Genomic DNA, 23,271 nt, shown 5'->3' on the forward strand with positions numbered 1-23,271 from the left:
CAGCCTAACTTGGGCACCCACCCAACTCCAACAAATATAATTATAATATAAATTTTTTACTATGAAAATATTTTTTTATTTATTTCTAGTAATGTAATCATATAAATTTAGTATGTCGATATTTGTCATATATTACAAAAAATATTCAAGTGCAAGTAATAATAAAAAATATAATTAAAGATCATTGGAGTTTTATTTTTTATTTTTTATTTAAAAACGCTAAGTTTAGTTGATGGAAATTAGTCATTCTTCAAAACTTCAAAAGAAATAAAAATAAATGGTATTTTGAAATTTGACTTGAAAATTATTTGGGAGTTGGCTCCATTTCTATGAAAATATTGCTATTGATATATAGCCCCGGACCTGGTCAAATTGTCACCCATTCAAACAAAAACTGTCAAGACTTCCTTGTATATGCAGCTCTAGGGCTACCAAAACTACAACCACTTTCAGCGTTGGCATCAATTATTCCATGATATATATATATATAGTCGGTATCACTGATTTTCTACTTTAGCCATTGCTTGACAAATGATCCAATAGCTTGAACATTTAAGATAAGGTTTGGAATGGATGTGTCTCTTTTCTTTCATTAGCATTCTTAATTAGGAGAGTTATCCTGTTTCATCAAAAGTCCTTTAGCAAAATTCTAAGGTACTGAATTGGGATCATATCCAACTTGCAATCTCAACTCTTGAAGTACGTACGTAGCAAAATATGCATTGATCAAGGCACAAAGAAAATCAAGAAAAAATATACAACATAACCCAAAAGGTACTTTTCCTCTCATAAAAAACCTTTTTGTTTTATTTCATTTAAACAGTCTAATGGCTGTATTATCAATTATCAAAACAAAGCATGGACAGACTTTGTAGTGAAAAAGGATATATGACGTGTGAGGATAAGATGATTTGACTTTGCAATGAATGCAAATAATTCAACTTCAAACTTCTCTCCTTTCACTGAAGCTAGCTGGAATGATTCAACTAGGGTTTTTGATCATCCATTTATGCATACAAGTTAAGTTAGGTAATAGCGATAAAGATTACAATGAAATACTACGAGTGCTCAAACTCAAAAGGATTACTCAACCCACATGAGAGCTCTATAAATACACGCTCTTTCTCCATTCTCTTCTCATCATCATAAGATATATCTTCTAAAAGATCAACAACAATGAAGACCACATCGTTGCTTTTCTCCTTGCTGCTCATTGCCCTTGCTGTGAAGCCTTTTTCTGTGGCTGCTGAATCTGCTCCTGACCCTGTGCTTGATACTGAGGGAAAGAAGCTCCGGTCCGGAGTTGATTACTACATCCTGCCAGTTTTCCGTGGGAGAGGCGGTGGCCTCACCCTGGCCAGCACTGGGAACGAGACCTGCCCTCTTGATGTTGTCCAAGAACAGCAAGAGGTATCAAACGGTCTCCCATTGACGTTTACGCCGGTGAACCCCAAAAAAGGCGTGATTCGTGTGTCCACCGATCATAACATCAAGTTCTCTGCTTCCACAATCTGTGTACAATCCACTTTGTGGAAGCTTGAGTATGATGAATCGTCTGGACAACGGTTTGTCACAACTGGTGGGGTGGAAGGCAATCCAGGTCGTGAAACTCTGGATAATTGGTTCAAGATTGAGAAATATGAAGATGACTACAAGCTGGTCTTCTGTCCAACAGTGTGTGATTTCTGCAAGCCTGTTTGTGGGGACATCGGTATTTATATCCAGAATGGATACAGGCGTTTGGCTCTGAGTGATGTGCCCTTCAAGGTTATGTTCAAGAAGGCTTGAAGATCTGCTGATCACAACATCAATATTTGGCTGGCAGTTTATATGACTTCTGTGTTGAATATTAATAATCATATATGCATGTAATAAGTTCAAGGAGTACTTTTCTCCTATATTTCAATAATAGTTGAAGCTTTTCTTAACAGAAAATCAATGTTCAAACTTCCTCTTTGCATGCAGTTTGTATCATTACAGATATAAATTTGTCATTTTCAGTACGTATATAATTTATAGAGTACTTATAGTTATGAGGAAGTAATTTGAAAAAAAATATATATATCTTGCGAAATTATTAAAACCATCTCAATATTTTTTTACTGGTATCTCAATTTATCCTTAATTTTTTTTCGTTTTGGTAAAATTAACCTCTCATAATTTATCTTGAAATAATTTAACAAATAGTGGCATTATTTTTTTTGACCTTTAATTTGCACTCACTGCACTACTTTCAAAAAATATTCTTCCTACATGCCCTTGTAAAACCTTTGTCCCTCTCACAAGCGTCATTTCAAAATTGCCCTCTTCACTCGTATGAACTTATCCACTTTCCTAAATTTACCAAAAATATAATAATTTTTAAATTTTCATTAAAAATATTTCCAGTTTCAAACAATTATTAATAATGAATTTCTTTTGTTAAAAGTGAGTTATTGTTATAAAATATATATGATAACTTGTTACATTGTCAAAATTTGTGAATAATCATTTATATTAATGTAAATCTCTTTGTGACTTTCGAGGAGACATTTAATAATGAAATATGCATTTAACTTCTTTCTTTAACAATCTATTTTATCCTTCTCTTTCCACTTTATTTTCTACAACACATTATCAATACAAGCATACCACAGGAGCACAAGACTATAGCAAAGTCCAAAATCTCATATATTTTCAATGATTCCACAAGATAAGATGGATTAATCCCCCTAACTTGACTAATTGCATAACACATCATGAAGATGTATGTCTTGCTGACTGTGCAACAACACATACAATTCTTGGAGATAAAAAATATTTCTCGAACTTAGCATTTGCATTAGTCAATGTTAACACAATATCAAGTTCGGTAAACCTAATTCAAGGCTATGAAAGAGTCATTATTACTTGTTGAAACAAAATTTAATATTGAATATGCGTTATATTCTACCAAATAATCCCAAAGGAATTTGTTTAGTTTTAAAAATATTCACCGAAATAGATATCATATTAAAAGTACTATGAATAAAGGTAATATAGAATATCTCTACATTACTTTAGTTACTTTGGACAAAAGCATCTATTAGAGAAACTCTCTGCCTTTTCTTGTAGGTTGTATCACACAACCATTTAATCCATTGAAGCATATATTATAATGAACCAAAGGTTCTATGACCCAAATACCTCTATGCTTTGGCATGAACGACTTAGTCACCTAGGTTCATATATGATGTGCATCATATCACCAATAATTCTCATGAGCACCCTTTAAAGAACCACAAGATTCTTTTGTCCAAGAATTAATATAGTTGTGATATTTTTTTACAAGGTAAAATGATTATTAATGTTAATGTTACCAAAGTGTTGTCTCAGAATCTCCAACCTTTTAAAAAAGAATTCATGGGGATATACATACCCTCGTACTATTTTGGTATTTTATGGTCTCAATAAATACCTCTACTAAATGGTCACATTTTGCCTTCTTTCTACTCACAATGTCACCTTACTTGCTCAAATAATTCGTTTAAGAACACAATTTCTAGATTATCCTATTAAGAAAATTCATCTTGATAATACTAATGAATTTTCATCTCAATCATTAATTGACCATTATATGTCAATTGGTATTAACATTAAACATCTTATTTCTCATATCCATACCCAAAATGGTTTAGTTGAATCCCTTATCAAAAGACTTGAATTGATTCCTTGACCATTATTTCTTACAACCAGGGTTTAAAAAATCATAATTTTTTTTCTCCAAAATTTGGTGAAAAATAACCCAAAAATCAACGATTTCAGCAATATTTCAATGAATTCCTGATAATCGATTGAGACTAGAGAGCACGAATGGATGGGGAATGACATTGTAAAAAATTTGACGATTTTTTTGGTAATTTTTTTCACAAATCCCTTTTAAAAAAACATTATCTATAATCTTTAATTAAATTTCCCAATTTATCTTTTATTTTAAATTTATATCACCCTTTTATTTTATATTGTCCTTTTATTTTATTATTTTTCACATTTATCTCATTAATCCTATTTTTTAAAATTACTATCACTTCACTTTAATTTTTTTTTATATTTATCCTTCTAATTTTATTTAATTTTAAATGTTTTTATTTTAAAATATTAAAAATATAAATTTATTAAAAAATTGGCAAAAAATAAAAAAATTAATAAAGTTCTAAAATTTCTATAAATTAAAAATAATTTGATAAAATAAATTATTAATAATTTTTTTAATAATTTTAATTATTTAAATAAATTAATGCTAATAGAAAAAATTTATCACAACAAATTTGTAACAAAATTTTAGAAGTTAAATCTCAAATAAATATTTTTTTGTAAATGAAATTATTATTTTTTTTTAAATATAATAAAACATGTTTTAATAAAAATAGTTTTAAAATTTTAAAATAAATGAATATAAATATATTAAAAGAAATTAAGTTAATATTTTCTTTAAAAATTTGATAAACATTATCTTTGATAGTACCTATGTCAATTACACTTACAAAATAACTTTAATATATGTATTCTTGTTTATTTTATCATTTTTTTTAAAGTTTTTTCTAAGCATTTTCATGAATATTTAATAATTTTCATCCCACCAATATTTTTGTAAAAATATCCACTGATATTTTATCGATATTTTTGTAAAAGTCAAATACCGATATATTTGTATTTATCAATATTTCAAACCTTGCTTAGAACTAAACTACCTTTTTTTTTATTTGTGGTCATGCTACCTTTCACTCATCACAATCTTTCACCTTTATAACTTGTACTTAATAATAAAATGTTTCTCACTTACAATTTTTTAATGGAGCTATCCATGTCCCTGTTACTCTTTCTCAGATGATTAAGATGGATCCCCAAAGACATTTTGGCATTTATGCTAATTTTGATTTCGAATATTTGAAAACTCAAATAAGTGAAGTTTTTATGACATATTTTATCTATTACCATTTTGATGAGACAATTTTCTCATCATGAAAGTTATTTGCAACAGAACAACATGAAAATAATTAGGGAAACTTGTGCTTTGGAGTTGCTATTTGGGAATTATATGGTTTTCGGAACCCAACAATGGGAAAAATGAGAATTAGCTTTTAATATGAAAAGTATTATCGTTTTTGTGCACTCTGAGCTGGCTCCATCTTCTGTGCCCAAATTGACACTCCATTTCTCCATCTCAGCATCCTTAGCATCATCCCAACCTTCATGTCACTATGACCATTGAAATTAAGAAAAAAACACTAAATTCTGAATCTTTAACTTCTCAAAAAAAAAAAACACCCGACCCAATGACCCAATCTAAATGTTTTCCTCTCTCATTTGGAAACTTTCTCTCATCTTTCTTCATTCTCGACAACACAATACTTCTCTCATTTCAGTTCAAAAACCAAAATCCAAAACTCTAAGGCGGCGTTAAAACACACCTTTTGGCGTGCCTTTGGTTAAGACACCTCAATTGGGCGCTTACCTTAAGCCCTAGTCGCATTTGACTCTCGTCTAGGAGCCATGGGAGTCTAAGAGAATTCGGTAAAAATGAAATGGAGCTCAGGTGGAGAGAGTAGGTACCCAAAAACCAAAACCCTATCCTCCAAATGCGTCCTAGACTCGCAAATCCATGTCCAAGTAGCTCTATCAACAAGAAATGGCACCAAACATCTCTCTTAGACCATTGAATCGATGAAGCCCTTGAAGAACTAGAGGAAACAGTGCAGAAAATGAAGTGTGGGAGACTCCTAAAGTATTGGGTCCCGACAAACTGGTCGACTGGTCCTCGACCGATACTTAATTAGGGAGAAAACGATATTGGAAAACAAAGAATGTTTGTTCCCCTTTGGTATTTTGGTGACTGTACGTTAGGTACTACCTTAATAACCCTTAGGCACTACCTTAATCTACTTTAGGTACTACATTAATCAACCTTAGGTACTACCTTAGTTAAATTTGTGTACTACTTGTGTGAAGGGTCAAAACTTCATTTGTGGATATTACTTACTTCATTTGTGACCCTTAGAGCATGCCATTTTGTGATTAATTAGTGTGGTCAATTGGTTCACCTATGTTATTTTGATGATTGTACCTTAGGTACTACCTTAATAGCCCTTAGGTACTACGTTAATCTACTTTAGGTACTACTTTAACCGACCTTAAGTACTATCTTAGTTAAACTTGCGTACTACCTATGTGAAGGCTCGAAACTTCATTTGTGGATATTACTTACTTCATTTGTGACCCTTAGAGCATGTCATTATGTGATTAATTAGTGTGGTCAATTGGTTCACCTTTGGTATTTTGGTGACTACCTTAGGTACTACCTTAATCTACCTTAGATACTATCTTAACCAACCTTAGGTACTATCTTAGTTAAACTTGACATAAGAACTATTATTATCCTAAAATGTGCTATACATGTGTGAATTATATACGTTTTGTACTATCTTTTACAATAGTAATTCATAATAGCAACTATGGCAACTACAATGCTAGCTATTTACCCCATTTGCTCAAATTTGACATCCTTCAACCTGAGTTATGCTTTAGAGACTCATGGAACTGACCTAATAAAGCTAATCCGCCACTACAAAAAACTTCAACGATTGTGGGTACTAACTTTTAGCCTAACTATCATCTCTAAAAATCAATATTCTTCCTTTATTGGGATGTATGACAAGTTCCTATGATTTATGCAAATATTGGATTGCATTGGAGACAAGGGACTAGGAGTTGTAGCTTCTACTTCTGTGGACTTTGTAGATGCATTCTAACCTTCAAATTTTTATTGTTTTCTAGTAGTTGTACTTTGTTTAGGTGAATTGATTATTCTATTTTTAGTTAATGCAAATTTAGGGATATGTTGTTTAATTTACCAAAGATCTCTTGTTTGTAATTCTCATTATCATATATAGATCTTGGTTAAGATTTGCCTATTTCCTCAGCAATAATAATATCAGTTACCAATGGAATGAATCTTGTGTGACCTGTAACATCATTTTTGTGTAACCTTATAAATAATACTTTTGAGACCAAGAAAAATTATTATTTTAATAGGGTTATTGATTTATTGATAAATGAATATTTATTAATTTATAAAAAGTATTATATTTTTATTTTATAATATTTATACATATGTATGACTTATAAATAAGGTATTCTAATTACAATAATAATAATAAAAAATTAGATACCTCAAAGATAGGTAGACTCATCAATGGACCCTCTATCCTCTTATTTTCCATCTAATTTTTCATGTCCGTCATAGAATAATAAGATGGCTAATTATTCATTATTTTTTCAATCCAATTGCTCTTTTGATTTTGGAAAAAAAAATTATCTTTATCAATATTAATTTGACCAGAATGAAGACAAATTTACCTAAGCATAGCATTATGACCAAAATATAAAAATAATAATAGAAATAAAAACCCTCGTATGATTTGAAGCATCTAGTTACCCATTATTAAAACCCATGAAGTCTAGGTAGCAAATGAAGGAACTAAATCCTACAATAGAGATGATATTGATCCTTCAAATGATTCACATACATGAATAAATTCAGGTTGGTGTAAGAGGCAATAGTTATTTCATCGTGGACACAGTTTCTATTATTTGCCCTTCTATGCTTTCATGATTTAGCCACAGATGTCATTTTCTCTTTTCTCCCCACTTTCAGTTTTAGCTCATTCAACTGTCTAGGAGCGAGTTGGTGTCCTTTTTAGTTTTAGACATAAAACTGGTCGACTCGTTACCTCTTCCCAGATGGGGTCCGATCGAGAGATGCAAAACATCTTCTCTCTCTTCCAATAGCATTAATCACAAAATGGCATGCTCTAAAGGTCACAAATGAAGTAAATAATATCCATAAATGAAGTTTCAAGCCTTCACATAGGTAGTACGCAAGTTTAACTACGCTAATACCTAAGGTCGGTTAAGGTAGTACCTAAAGTAGATTAAGATACTACCTAAGGGCTATTAAGGTAGTACCTAAGGTACAATCATTAAAATACCAAGGTGAACCAACTGACCACACTAATTAATCACAAAATGGCATGCTTTAGGGGTCACAAATGAAGTAAGCAATATACACAAATAAAGTTTCAAGCCTTCACACAGGTAGTACGCAAATTTAACAAAAGGTAGTACCTAAACTAGATTAAGGAAGTACTTAAGGTACAATCACCAAAATACCAAAGGGGAACAAACATTCTCTCTCTTCCAGTATACTTTTCTTCCTGGTCAAGGACCGGTCGACCGGTTCGTTGAGACCCAATACTTTATGAGTCTCTCGCACTTCATTTTCTACATCGTTTCCTCTGGTTCTTCAAGGATTTTACCGATTCAATGGTTGGTGCTATTTCTTGCTGATAGAGCTATCCTAGACACAAATTTGTGAGTTTAGGACGCATTTGGAGGTTAGGGTTTTGATTTTTAGGTACCTACTCTCTTTACCCGAGCTCCATTTCATTTTTTTCGGATTCTCCTAGACTCTCATGGCTCCTAGATGAGAGTTATTTGTGGCTAGGGCTCAGGGCAAGTGCCCAACTGAGGTGTCTCAACCAAAGGCATGCCGAAAGTCGCGTTTTGATGTTGCCTTGGAGTTTTGGATTTGGGTTTTTGAACTGAAATGAGAGAAATTTTAGGTTGTCGGGAGTGAAGAAAGATGATATAAAGCTTCTAAATGAGAGAGCAAAACATTTAGATTGGGTAGTCGGGTCGAGTTAAGTCCTGCTAACATAGAGGTTGGGATTATGCTAAGGATGCTAAGTTGGAGAAACGGAGGGGCAATTTGGGCACAGAAGATGGAGCCGACTCAAAGTGCACAAAAACGATAATACTTTTTATATTAAAAGTTGATTCTCATATTTCCCATTGTTGGGTTCCCAAAACACAAGTTTCCCAAATAGCAGCTCCAAAACACAAGTTTCCCAAATAATTAAAGATAGAAAACATCCGTTGTCTAATTTTGTGGTCAAAGCTATTGATTGAGATATATATATTGATTCGTCCCCATTGCATTCATGCCATTTGATTTTGGCTCAGACGAGTGTTATCAACAAAATTTATAAAACCTAAATCACCTTACACTAGGGTAGCATAGCTAACATAACATAGTGGCTCTAGGATCGTCCATAGGGATGGGTTTTCATCGTACAATTGACTTAAGTGAAGGAGATAAAATGGTGCTTTTCCTTATAAAAATTAGCTTTTAAAGAAAATGGAATTGTGGTTGCAAAGATTGATTTTAAGTTAAGCAAAAATAATAAGTGAAGTTAACTATAAAGAAAAGGTCTCTTGGAGCTTTAGGTTACTAGGATCAGGTTCCTTAGGCAAATGGGGAGATTCCGGATCTTCTCCTCACTTTGGGGACAATAACATAAAGGATAGTTATCTCCCTAATCGGTTTTGTATTTAGCAATTAAGATCTGACCCAAAGGGTTCATGGAAAATGGTAATTGCTTCCCACTAATGGCTTCAAACACTAAAGACCCTCACCTTGAACCACCTTCCAATGGCTCGTAAATGATAACTAATAGACATCCATGGATCTAGCAATAAACATCCATAGAATCCGAAAAGCTTACCAAGTATTAGCCATTCAAGGTGATTTCAAGGGATTTAAGGTTAAACCTTGAAATAAAAACCATTGATGGTTAACAACTACTGTCATTTAAAGCAATGACAACTCCCACCTTTGCATTCAGGTCCTTCACCTAGCTTCCATCACTCCAAGAAATGTAAAACCTAGCCACTCATCCCCTGAGAAATCATCCTCAGAGGTTGTTTGGCTAGAAAGAAGAGTGAAAACAAAAATGAAAAGGAAAGGCAGAGCAAAAGCTCTGTATATTTCTTACTACGGGAAATTTACAAGTGTTTTATGAAAAACAACTTTTTCTCTCCCTTTGTCTCTCTCCTTATATATGATGTTACCTAAAAAAATATACAAAAAGATATAAAATAAAATATCTAGGTTGGTTACAAAGAGAAAATAGGAAATTACACAAAATATCTGGAGATAAAAATCTAACGGAGTCGGTGCACAGGAAGATTTCGCATACCATGCGAAATTTGGCATGGTGTGCGAAATCCTTTGGCTGCCTCAAGTGGTTTCACATAGTGTGCAAAATTTCGTACAACCATGCGAAAATGTTGGTTGTTGGATTTCTTCCTCTGGTTTTCTTCCTTGCATCTTTGAGTGGCTTGACAAAGCGCTATGAAGTGCTCCAAAGCTTGGATTCTTCATGTATTTGAGCTTTAACTTGCATTGCCATGGATTTCACCAAATTCTCCCTCATTCTTAGCTTGTTTCAATGATAAAAAAGCTACCAAAAACACCAAAACTGATTAGTAACCCTTGCTAGGTTCCTTAATGTGCCAATTGAGTTAAAATGTATTAACTACTACTCAAAAGTGTTTAAAACAGTTAGTTTCAAGCTATAAAAAGAGTACTTTTCACTACAAGAAAATTGACTTTCAACAATAAAATATTTTGTCACTGAAAGTCTAAATTTCGTCTACAAAAACATTCCCCAACAAAAATTCTTTCGTGCCTTGTTCGTCGCCCTAGACCCGTCACTAAAAGTTTTGTGACAAAAATCTTATTTCATCGCCCAAAGTTTTCCTTGATGAAATAAAATTTTGTCACTGAAGGTGTTTTCCAACGAAATATTTCATCGACAAAAGTAAGAATTTTTGTCACGACAAAAATAAAATGTGTCCCAAAAGTCGTCAATATTTAATGCCGATGAATTTTATTTTTGTTGCCAAATATTTTTGGTAACAAATTAATTTCGTCGGTAATAGCCTATCGTCTCTGTTAGTTGACTTGGCCATGCCCCAAGCCTTCGCCATTCACCCACAGTGTTAGCTCACTGGTCAAACATGTGACTAGTGGGTCACCCATCCTAAGATATCTTTGGTCGCAACACGCTTAACCATCGAGTATTTTATGACAAGGCCCCCATTTGTTCTAAAAACCAATTGGTGATTAGAACAGGGACCTTATATTATTTAAGTTCACTCTCCATAGTCCATTAGGGTGGTCGTTGGCCCCCCCATAAGGCCAATACTATTTATTTATTAAATAAGGTATGCAAGTCGACATGAATTTGACTTGAACTCAATTATACTCAACCCAAAATCATGAAAGTGTGTTAGATTCAAGCCATATTGACAAGTCATATCAAATTTTGTCACCTCTAAACAAACCTAATGTTGAATGAGAACAAATTAGAGAACTATAGTTTATTAATAGCTAGAATAAATTCAATTCTAGACTTATGGATTAAAGTGATAAATTTGAAATATAAAATAAAAGTACAATTGAAAGACAATGTTAGGAGAATGCCAAAGTGTAATACTCATATTGACATTAATAAAATAATGATCAAAATGAAATTAGGATTCTACATCATTTTTTTTTCTTTCCCTTTCTCATCTATTCCAAACAAAAATATCAAACATAATGAAACACTATAAATATAAATCATATAATAATTTATGATATATTTCAATTATTTTTATAACTATACTTATTTTAAATATTTGATTAAAAATGCATACAAGTATAAAAACTCCTTTACAAGTTAGTAGCCATAGAAGTTACTATTTTGCAGTATAATTTAAGATTTTATTCTTAATAACTAATCACTTTTGATAAATTAGTAATTGATAATTAAAAATAATAAATATATAATTGATGAATAAAAAATAAAGTAACCAATTATTAATAAAGATGTGGTTGAAAACTTTTTTAAAAAAAACTTTAAATTTATATAGAATTTCACATGTGCTATATATATTAGACATTTTTTGTTTTGTAAATATGAAAATAGAGCTAGGCATATAGTACTTGCAATATATTATATCATATAATATTTAACTTATACTTATTTATTTATTAATAATATATGATATCTTCATACACATAAATAATATTTGGAATTTTATGTAGGTAGAATGTTTTAATAGACACTAGACAATTTATTTGAGAAATTTAATTCTGACCAATTATTTAAAAACCAAGTAATAATTAAAAAAAAAATCTATAAATTTAAACTAGGTAACTAAATGTTAGTATAAATTTACTTCTTGAGTGGATAAGGTATAATTTTGAATGAGAACAAATTAGAGGACTATAACTTATTCATAGCTAACATAAATTTAATACTACTTTGGACTTGTATGGATAACTTTTACCTAATATAATAAAAATCATTTAGTAGTATTTATGTATGTGTAGCACCATAAAATAATATTGAAATTTAAATAAATTTATATCATAGGATGTAATCTTACATATCTTGGATTATTTATTGTTATTATTTATATATATATAAAAATATAAATAACATATTGCACTATAAATATTAATTGCTTAAATAATTTACATTTTTGTTATTTCATAACAATACTATTATTACATAATAGAACATTTAAATTTAAATAAATCTACATTCTAGTATTTAATTTTATGGATCCTTAATTTTTATTGTTATTTATATAAATAAAATATTATAGTATAAATATTAAGAGTCAACAAATATATATTATATTATTTCATAGTATAAATCATCTACTTATTTATTAATATTCTTTATTAATATCACAATTTAATAACATTATTTGGTGACAAAATTACTCAATTTGTCAGGAAAAAATATAATTACCTATGAAACCATTTTGTAAGCAAAAATAGATAAAAAGTTGTAATTTTTAGTGAGGAAATTATTTTCATCACCAAAAATTATAATTAGTGATAAATATTTTCGTAGGGAAATAGTTTATTTTTGTCACAAAAGTGTTTGTGCTAAAAAAAAAAGCACCAAATTTTCCCGCCACATCTTTCAACAACAAAAATTTCAAATTCGTTAGGAAAAGTTTGTAGAAATTTGGCATTATTGACAACATCTAAATTTTCATGGGTAAAAGTTACTTTTAGCGATCAAAGTAGAATTCGCCCCTAAATTTTTGTCACAAAAAGTACATTTTCTTGTAGTGTTTTGAGTAGTAATCATATATCAACATATATACTTAGGCAAAAAGGATATATGACGTGTGAGGATAAGTTGTTTTAACTTTGTAATGAAGGACAGTTTGAATACAAATAATTCAACTTCAAACTTCTCTCCTGTATTAATTTCTTCATTGATCGAGGCTACCTGATATGATTCAACTAGGGTTTTAGATAATCCATTTATATATAGAAGTTAAGTTAGGTAACAGTGATAAAGAATACAATGAAACACTACAAGTGCTCAAACTCACAAGGATTACTCAACCTACATGATAGCTCTATAAATACAATCTGTTTCTGCATTCTTTTCTCATCATCATAAGATATATCTTCTAAAAGGTTAACAACAATAAAGACTATATCGTTACTTTTATCCTTGCTGCTCATTGCCCTTGCTTTGAAGCCTTTTCCTGTGGCTGCTGAAGCTGCTCCTGACCCAGTACTTGACATCGAGGGAAAGAAGCTCCGGTCCGAGGTTGATTGCTACATCCTGCCAGTCATCCGTAGGAGAGGCGGTGGTGGCCTCACCCTGGCCAGCACTGGGAAAGAGACTTGCCCTCTTGATGTTGTCCAAGAACAACATGAGGTATCAAACGGTCTCCCATTGATGTTTATACCAGTGAACCCCAAGAAAGGCGTGATTCGTGTGTCTACTGATCATAACATCGAGTTCTCTGCTGCCACAATCTGCATACAATCCACTGTGTGGAAGCTTGAGTATGATGAATCATCCGGACAACAGTTTGTCACAACTGGTGGGGTTGAAGGGAACCCGGGGCGTGGAACTTTGAGCAACTGGTTCAAGATCGAGAAATATGAAGATGACAACAATCTGGTCTTCTGTCCAACAGTGTGTGATTTCTGTAAGCCTGTTTGTGGGGACATTGTCATTTATATCCAGGATGGATACAGGCGCCTGGCTCTGAGTGATGTGCCCTTCAAGGTTATGTTCAAGAAGGCTTGAAGATTTGCTGATGACAACATCAATACTGGCTAGCAGTTTATTATGACATGTGTGCTGAATACTAATTAACCATGTATGCATTTAATCAATTAAGGAGTACTTTTCTCCTCTATATATTTGAATAATAGTTGTTGCTTATATTGTCATATATAGGAAGAGTTAAATCTTTTCTTAACAGAAAAATCAATGTCCAACTTCCTCTTTGCTTGCGGTTTGTATCATTGCAAATATAAATTCATTATGTCATTTTCAGTTTGTAATAAAGGGCCACGAGAGTATATCAAAGGACTAGTGCCTTTTCACAGAAGCATACTTGGAGGTCGAGTTATATTTATAAAGAGTAGTACTTATAGTTACGAGGAAGTAATTTTTTTTAAAAAAAAATCTTGGGAAATTATCAAAAACACCGCAATATTTTTCACTAGCATCTCAATTCATCCTTGTTTGCGTTTTTCTTTTTTGTGTCGTGTTTCGTACATGGAAATGGAAATGCAAATGGGCAATGAGAATGAATGTTTTGTTTTCATTCTCATTTCTTCTTGAATAAGAATGAATTTAATAATTTCAATTCTTATATTTAGATGATCAAGAATGCAAAGTTGGAATCATTATTTGTTTCCATATTAATGTTAGGTAATAATGAAAATAAGAATGGAGGAAGAAATATATATATAAACATAAATTCATTTTATAATTTTTCTATAGAATCAAAACAAAAAAATTATTTCTAAAAACATATTTTCCAAACAAGGTTTTGGTTTTCCATTTTTTTTTTTTTTTGAAAACAACTTGTACTGAAGATCAAAATGTCTCCTATTAGAGATGAATTGAAATCTTGCTTAGGTGAGATTTTATTCACATTTGAAATTATTTTTTATTTCATTATTGTCTTTAGTTGAGTTATCCAAAAATAAAAATAAATAAGAAAATGGATAAAATGACTATTCCTACTCTTCATTTTTGTGTTCGAAAAATTCCTTTTGAAAAATTAACGTCTCATATATTACTTTGAAAGAGTTTAACAAATGGTGGCACTATTGTTTTACCTTCAATAAGCTTTGTCCCTCTCGCACGCATCATTTCAAAACTGTCATCTTCACTTGTATGAACTTATCCATTTTACTAAATTGACCAAAAAAATATTCATTTTTTAACTTTCATTAAAAATACTTCTAATTTTCACTTTTCAAATAAATATTAATACGACATTTCTTTTGTTAAAAATGAATGACAATATTTTAAAAATTTAGTAATGAATTATGATATTTTAAAATTGATAGAAACGTCCTAAATTTATTTTAAAACAAATATTGATACTATACAAATTACACTAGATAAATATGAAATGAATGGATAATGATTTTCTTGAATAAATAATACAATTATAATTTTTGAAAATATAAATAATAAATAATAAATAATAATGTATCCTTTTTATTAAAAAGTAATCATAGATATTTTGGTAGATAATATAAAATAGCAATATTAATACTTTAATTATATTTCTTATTCAAAATGAGCAATTAATAATATTTTAGAAAATGATAATGATTTATAATATTTTATTTAAAATAAACTATAAATAAATAACCCAATTAAATTTTTTTGTTCAACATGAAACAAACCAAGTTGTTTTTATAGGTATACATTTACTATATAGTATATAAGTAGTGATAAAGTGTATTTTCGACCAATTTGGTTGATAGAAATCTAGCATCAATTTTTGAGTTAATTTTTTAATTTCAAATTATTTTTAAAAGTATTAAATCATTCACATAGGCTGCACACACGAGAACCGCACAGGATGCGCACAAGCTGCATGCACGAGAAGCGCACAAGCCGCATGCATGAGAAGTGTACGCAATGTGCATAGGCCATGTGCATGGGAATCGCATGGGACACACACGTGGGTAGCAACATGAGGAGAGATTCTCTAATTTTTCTAGGCATGTTCTTCATCGCAAGGAATTGATTTGGGAACATCTAGATCTAGGTATGAGCATTTTTTTTTGGATATTTATTTTATAATGGTTTTTTAAGCCATTATTTTTCGTTGCATTAGATCTAGAGAGCCCTAAGGATAGATGCATGCACCCTATGAGATCCAAGACATGGGAACAAAGTAATCTAGGGTTCCCAACAAGCTTTTCCATACACTGCTCTATATAAAGACATTTTAAGGTTAGTCTTATATGTAATTCGATATGCTTAAAAAGCATCTACTAACTTAGTAGCTCAATACTTTTTGCTTATGTTGACCACCTTCACTAGAATCCCTTGTATCTCTCTATTTACTAGTTCAAATTGTCCATTTGCCTATGGATGGTATGAAGAAGTAACTCTATGTCTATCTCCACACATTTTTAGCAAGGATGCTAAGGTTTATCTCCATCTCTTGGTTTTAAGCATTAAGGTATGGTAAACAATTGTTAGACAACATCTAGCAATTATATGTTCACCTTCTCTTGCTTTAGCACCTCAAAAACTTCCAAGTAGTTGTTATGAACTTTATTCCCCTTCAAAACTTAAGGAAATGGAGTAGTAATTCTCTTATCTTTTCTTTCAGATTTCTCAGCTTTACCTTGATCTATCTTTCTTTTTTCCAAGAATTATAGTATTTTTCAATTCCTTTTTCAACCTTATTTTCAATTTTCTTTCATTCATCAATGTAGTTAAGGACTTTTGCACTTCTCAGTGGCACAACAACTACCACCTCTTGTTAATCTCTAGAAGAACTCTAACCTCCTCCTAATTCACAAATGGCTTTTGAATTTTAGAGAGTTGGAAATTTTCCTTTCTCCCCATTTTCTTGCATATTAAATTTATTCAAGGTAGTTTGATTGTTAGTGATAGCTTATGATGTTTGAGAATTGAATTTTCTTTCTTCTTCATTCCACTTTTTGTACTTAGCTACCGATTTCTTAAACTCCTCATTAAACCTTCCTTGTTATTCAATGAATACTTACATCATAGTTTCTAATGAAGATGATGATGATCTAGAGGGTTGATTGTTCTAGAATTGAGTTGAATATGGTTGATTGAGTTGATTAAAAAAACTTCTGAGAAAGAGAGAAAGAAAGAAAGACTTGTGTATTAGAAATAAGAGGAAAATGAGTTTTTAGAAAGAAATGTGAGGAATATTCATGTCCAAAAAGGGTCATGTCTCCTAAAGAATGACCGAGAGGGGTCATTTTTCTAATTTTATAATAATTTTGGCCCTTATGTCCTATATATATATATAGATAGTTTATGCATGTGGATTAGACACTAGGTCATGTTCCAATGATGATATTTGATTTGTTAGGATAGAGCCCTTAAAAGCATAACATGATGTAATAAATTTGGAATTCATTATTTATTTAATGATGTTCTAGTTTCACTTTTATCTATCCTTATTCCATGTATTATACTTTATGAGCATTCTTGTCTACTTCTTTTGCATTATACATGACTTAGGTGCATTAGCAGTTGTACAAAAGATCTAAGTCATAGGTTCCTTACAAATAGATGACTTGTTCACAACCGGTTCATGGGTTTAGCTAACCCATTAGAAATTGTAGTGCACCACCTCTTAATTATAAGGATGGTTGGTCTTGGCTATCAAGATGGGTTTCCCATGGTGAGTGTACTAGTGTGAATGGTTACACATTAAACAAGACCTATGGTGAGTCATGACTTAAGGCTGTCAAGTAGTCATGACCTCACCAAGTTGCTTCATTGTGTTGTCTCTCAACCTTGAGAGAATATTGAGTTTGTGTTAAAGTTAGCAGTGGCTTTAACCTACAAGTGAGATCGTAAGCTGATCATATATTCCCTATGGATTGGGTCACTATTGATAGAAACCGATAGCAATATGTATTCTCAATAAAGTCACCATGATATCTCATGGAATTGAGACAATGTGTCTCTTGGGTGATCCTAAGGAGGTGTGCTCATGAAAACTATAGTCATAGTAGTTCCTTAAGTGGAACTTGACATAGGCTCTTTAAAAGCTAAGACATGTCAGTTGAATACATAAAATGAGGATTTGTAACTGATCAAGGATAGTAAAGATTGTCTTGAAAGGCTGATAGCTTTCGCCTTGTTAGATTATGGACACTAGCTCATAGGAAGACTGAACACAATGGATAGTAGGTCACGAACTTGAGCACATTGTGTCTTGTTGTTATTTACATAGGATATTGGAGTTCAATTGATTCTCTATAGTGGAATGTTGAATCAACTTCAAAATTGGATTATGAGGGAGCCAATACTTCTATAAGTCTCAGTGGTCCCCACTCTAAACTCATATACTTTGTTGGCATGGATTATGAGGGTTGAATTGGCTATAGGTTCACTTTTATTCATAAGGATGTTTTGGTAATTACACAAGGTTGCACAGGGATAAGTGAACAAGGTCTCTAAATTGAGCTAATTGATTAAATTATTAGGCCTTATTGAGTTAATTAATCAATTAGGAACCATTTTGGGCTAAATTAAGTGACCCGAGCCCATGTGCACTCAAGTCACTTAAACCCAGTTAAGAACCCTATAAATGACCCCTAGGGGTTTAGGTTTCTATAACATTTATCTTCCGCCATCCAAAGAGAAAGAGAGTCATAGCCTCCACCCTCCTCCCCCTCCCCCCTCCCCCATTGGAAGTGTGCCAAGAACAAGGTTGAGTCATCAAGCTGAAGATCATGGGTTTATGAGACTTCCAACAACTTCAAAATCGTCTTCAACACTTGGAATTTAAGGTTTGGGAATATCCAAACCTAAAGATTAGTACTTAAACCTAAAAGATTAATTTTAAAAAAATTGGTATTGCTTCATTGCTTAGATCTAAGATGCCAAGATGATTCTTACTCACATTAAGCTTCCACATTATATCAGTTTACTTGACTTCAAGTCAAGTTGGGACTCTTCAATACCACCCTTGATCAACTTGCTACTCTAAGCAAAATTAAGACACCAACTCGAAGCTCCAGTTTAAATTAAACTCTTCCAAAGACTCACTACACAGTATGCAACATAAAAAAGAGGTTCATTTGAGGGAAAAATTATTATTCCCAATTTTTATTTTTATTTAAAAAAACAATTTATTAAATTTTCGCATAATGGAACTAAAATTGCCACCCTCTTATAGATTCTCTAGGGTTACCAAAGTTTCTAAGACATTCAACTCTAGTATTAATTATCATTGAATACTAATCATATTCCTACAAGCACTAAATATAGGGTGGTGATTCATGTTGGTAGGTCGTGTTCATGTAATATCAAAGGCTAGATACTTGACTAAAAGACAACCAATTATTAAACATGTAGCATATCATATAACCCGTTTAACCTATTTTGTAATCTTTAACCAATAATTGATTTATTTAAAATTTGATTGTGAATAAGATAAGTCAATTGAGTCATAAACATGTCAAGTTTGGAGGTAAATAATATAGACTTATATAAGACTTATAATCAAGTCCATTGACATAATTGTTAAATAAGTAAATTTGAATCAAACACAATTATACTCAATTGGAACCTATGAAAAACATGTTGAATTTGAATCATATTAGCGAATTATATCAAATTTTGTCACCCTTCATAAGAACTTAGAGTTCATTTGAGAGTGATTAATAAAAATGTTTTTAGTATACAATATTTTTGTCTAGTGCTTTTAGTGTGTAACATTTATTTTTCTATTTTGTAGCACTTATAATATAAATACTTTTATGGAGAACAAGTTCATTTATAAACCAAAAAAGTATTTTTGATGGTACTTTTATTAATCATTTTTATATAACAAAAAAGTGATTTTTGCAAAAGCCATATGTCAAATGCTATTAAAATCACTTCTAAGTATTTTTTAAAAGTGAGTTTTGAGACCTTCACAAACTTTTAATTGTTAGGAACCTTGGATTTCTCCATTCCTTGACCTTAGATCTCATAAGGTCCATGTAAACTATCCTAGATTTCTCTAAATCTATCGTAATGGAAACATATAGTTATAAAAACAATATTAGGATAAAAATCTAAAGATATAGTGCTCATACTTGGGTCTAGATGTTCACAGATCAATTCCTCTCGATGAAGAACATTCCTAAAGGTCTTGTAGCTTGGTGAATTATGAAAATTGATAGCCTTGTATTATGATTTACCATAGGTCTTGTCCAATGTGCATCACATATACTATTGCACTCATCATGAAAAACTCATCCTGACGGGCAAGACAAGTCATCCCTCCAATTAAAAGGTGGTATACTACAGTCTCTATTAGATTGCTCAAATCTATGAACCGATTATGGACAACTTATGTACTTACAAGGAGCCTATGACTTGTATCTTCTATGAAACTCATAATACACCTAAGTTATATACAATGTAAGAGACATGGGTTGAATGCTCAAATCAATGTCAATACATCAAAGAGATAGTAAGGAGACAGTTAAGTCTTAACTTTGTTACATCATGTCTTGTTTTTAAGGGCTCAATCCCAACACTTGTTTTTATAAGGAAAACACTTTCAAGTATTAAGAAACACTTTTATCCCTTTTAAAATCACTTAAATAGGATTTTACTACAATGTCATGTAATTTACTCTAGTTCAAAACAAATATAAGCTAAATCTCCAATCAGGTTCCATGTCATAAGTATTAGTTTCTATTCTTGTCTTGCCTATTAGCTAATCAATCAGTTCCTGCTCTTAAATTTAACTGATGACTCATGTGCCATGAAAATGTGTGACTTTTGGACCTTGCCCTGCAACTATGGTTCGATCATGAAGCCAGGTAGTTTGGCTTTATATATGTTTTAGGGTTATCAATGATGTCTTAAAATCAATCCTATTTTGAATTAGTATTTAACTTTTGCATTTAACACTAAAAGAAGCAAAAGTAAAAATAATTTATATTGTGATGCCGGATTAAATTTTATGTTTAGAAATTGTATTTTAAAAATGATTTTATTAAAAATAACAATAGTTATAATATTTTTTTAAATATTTTAATTGAATAAAATTTTATTTTGATTGAATTTAAGGAAAAACATGATTTTTCTTACTCTAAAATTTAAATAAAGAATATTGAGAAGCATAAAGTGTGAGATCCATGGTTACGAGCGAGAACTATTCAAATATTCTAAAAAATTGTATTTAACCATCAACTGTTACTTTACTATTTGAGAAGCTCTTTCAAACAAGACTATAAGATATCAGGGTCATCCTATAGTTCAAAAGGAGCACTATAAAATCATTTTTTGGAATTTGAAAAATAAGCATATCATCATCACTGTATAAGAATTGGAAGGTGGAGAGTGAAACCGCCCCACATGATCTTGATCTTGTTGTACAACACATAGAAAAATGTACATTTCTTCACGAAAAAGAAATGTATGATGTGCAAGTAGTAGATGAGGATGAGGGGCTTTGACTTTGGAACAAACCATTCAAACATGTATGATGAAACTTCCTAAGCATGCAGGAATGGTTGAATGAACTGAGTTTTTTTATTAAAGTAATCGAACTTGCACGGAGCATTTATTCATAAAAGTTCAATTTTGGGATTGTGAGAAACATTGAAAATTATGTCTAAAACGGAAAACCTAAATGCTTCCAAAGTCAAAATTACGGGTCTTGTATAACCTTAGACTTTTGTAGACTGAATGTATTTTGCTTGTACAGCAACTGGATATGCATTTCCCTTGCTTTTGAGGGTACTTCTTTTGAATTTTGTACCAAACTACCAATCAACTTTTGACTTTTACTCTACCTCTAAAAATTAATCTAAATATGATGATAAATGAGAAATTGACTGCAACCCATTTCTACTCTCTATCCAAGTGCTGGTTTAAAATATTGTCCATTAGACATAATTTCCCTACCAAAGACAAATGTTGCTTTTTGCTAACAACTCATAACTCTATTGTGTTACTCAACCCATCTCAAAACTCTACAAATACAAGTCATCTCTGCTTTCACTTCTCCACATCTCCCAGAAGATTAATATTTACAATGAAGACTACGCTTGTGCTACTCTTCTTCCTCCTCTTTTCCCTACTGCCCAAGCTGCACCTGATCCAGTGCTTGACACTGATATAAAGAAGCTCCAATCTGGGGTGAATTACTACACCCTGCCAGTTATCCGTGGTCGGGAATGAGACCTGCTCGCTTGATTTTGTGCAAGACTAGGTCGAGGCATCAAATGGTCTCCCATTGACCTTCACACCGTTGAACCCTAAGAAAGGAGTGATCCATTGCTAACAGATCATAACATAAAGTCATCTGCTGCCACTTGTATACAATCCACAGTGTGGAAGCTTGATGAGTATGATGAATCGATTAGAAAATTGTTTGTTACAACTGGTGGGGTTGAAGGGAACCTGAGTATTCAAACTTTGAGTAATTGGTTCAGGATTGAGAAGTATGACGATGATTACAAACTGGTCTTCTGTTCAACAGTTTTCTATTTCTGCAGGCCTATTTGTGGGGACATCGATCGACATTTATATCCAGGATGGATATAGGCATTTGGCTCTGAGTGATGTGCCACTCAAGGCTATGTTGAAGAGGGCTTGAAGTACATTGATTTCCTTCAATGCAACTGTTTTGCCAGCAGAAGGTTTAATGCAAACAATGTTAGATCAAGAACATAAAAATAAAATAATCACAATAATGGTACAAGAGGTTTTAACGTGATTCGGTTAACCATGCCTACATCCATGGATGAGAGAATCTTTCCATTATACCACAGAGAATATTACAAAGTACAAAACTAGATACAACTATCGGGTTTTCAAAACATTCCATATTTTCCCTTTCCTTGTATTCACACCTTAAATCACAAACCCCTCACTCCACTAGGTATTTCTTGTTCTTCCTCATATCTCTATCCACTTCATATAATCTCTACAAGCCTATCTCCATCTCATAACTTTTTTCCATCATGACCTAAAATATTTATAAAGATATTTCCAATAACTTTCCTTATTCTATAAGGAAATATAATATTACAATAACAAATCAACTTAGAAAATCTTCTATACAATATTCTTTCCAAAAATGAACTTTACTAATTAGGAATTTGAGACACTTTCCAACAATCTCTACCTTGGAGAAAATTCCATTAAGTCAATTTTTCATCTCTCTATGATAATCTCTTTTTGTATCACATCCCGACGAGAGAAAAATCAACTCCATCTTCAATTGAAATTCCTTTTGTCTTCATCTTATGTGTTCTATTCTCTTTGACTCTTCTACAGATCTTCAATCCAGAGCTGTAATACTAGTTTGTTATGAAAAAACCATGACAAAGAATAATAATAG

General features: G+C 31.6%; 2 protein-coding genes and 1 pseudogene across 2 annotated transcripts; all 3 read left to right on the forward strand.

Moving 5' to 3' along the window:
* The first annotated feature begins 1,075 nt into the window (after positions 1–1,075).
* LOC100246827 (kunitz trypsin inhibitor 5) lies at positions 1,076–1,935 on the forward strand. The gene has a single exon (XM_002266266.4). It carries the CDS (start codon positions 1,177–1,179, stop codon positions 1,786–1,788), a length of 612 nt encoding a protein of 203 aa, XP_002266302.3. The 5' UTR covers positions 1,076–1,176; the 3' UTR covers positions 1,789–1,935.
* Positions 1,936–13,046: 11,111 nt separating this feature from the next.
* On the forward strand, positions 13,047–13,976 carry LOC100854356 (kunitz trypsin inhibitor 5-like). The gene is made up of 2 exons (XM_010665609.2): positions 13,047–13,051; positions 13,352–13,976. Exons 1-2 carry the CDS (start codon positions 13,047–13,049, stop codon positions 13,974–13,976), a joined length of 630 nt encoding a protein of 209 aa, XP_010663911.1.
* Positions 13,977–20,688: 6,712 nt separating this feature from the next.
* On the forward strand, positions 20,689–22,524 carry LOC100854390 (kunitz trypsin inhibitor 5-like; annotated as a pseudogene).
* The last annotated feature ends 747 nt before the right edge of the window (positions 22,525–23,271 follow it).

The sequence above is a fragment of the Vitis vinifera genome, chromosome 17 (genome assembly GCF_030704535.1).
Source record: "Vitis vinifera cultivar Pinot Noir 40024 chromosome 17, ASM3070453v1".
In the NCBI taxonomy this organism is placed as follows: Eukaryota; Viridiplantae; Streptophyta; class Magnoliopsida; order Vitales; family Vitaceae; genus Vitis; species Vitis vinifera.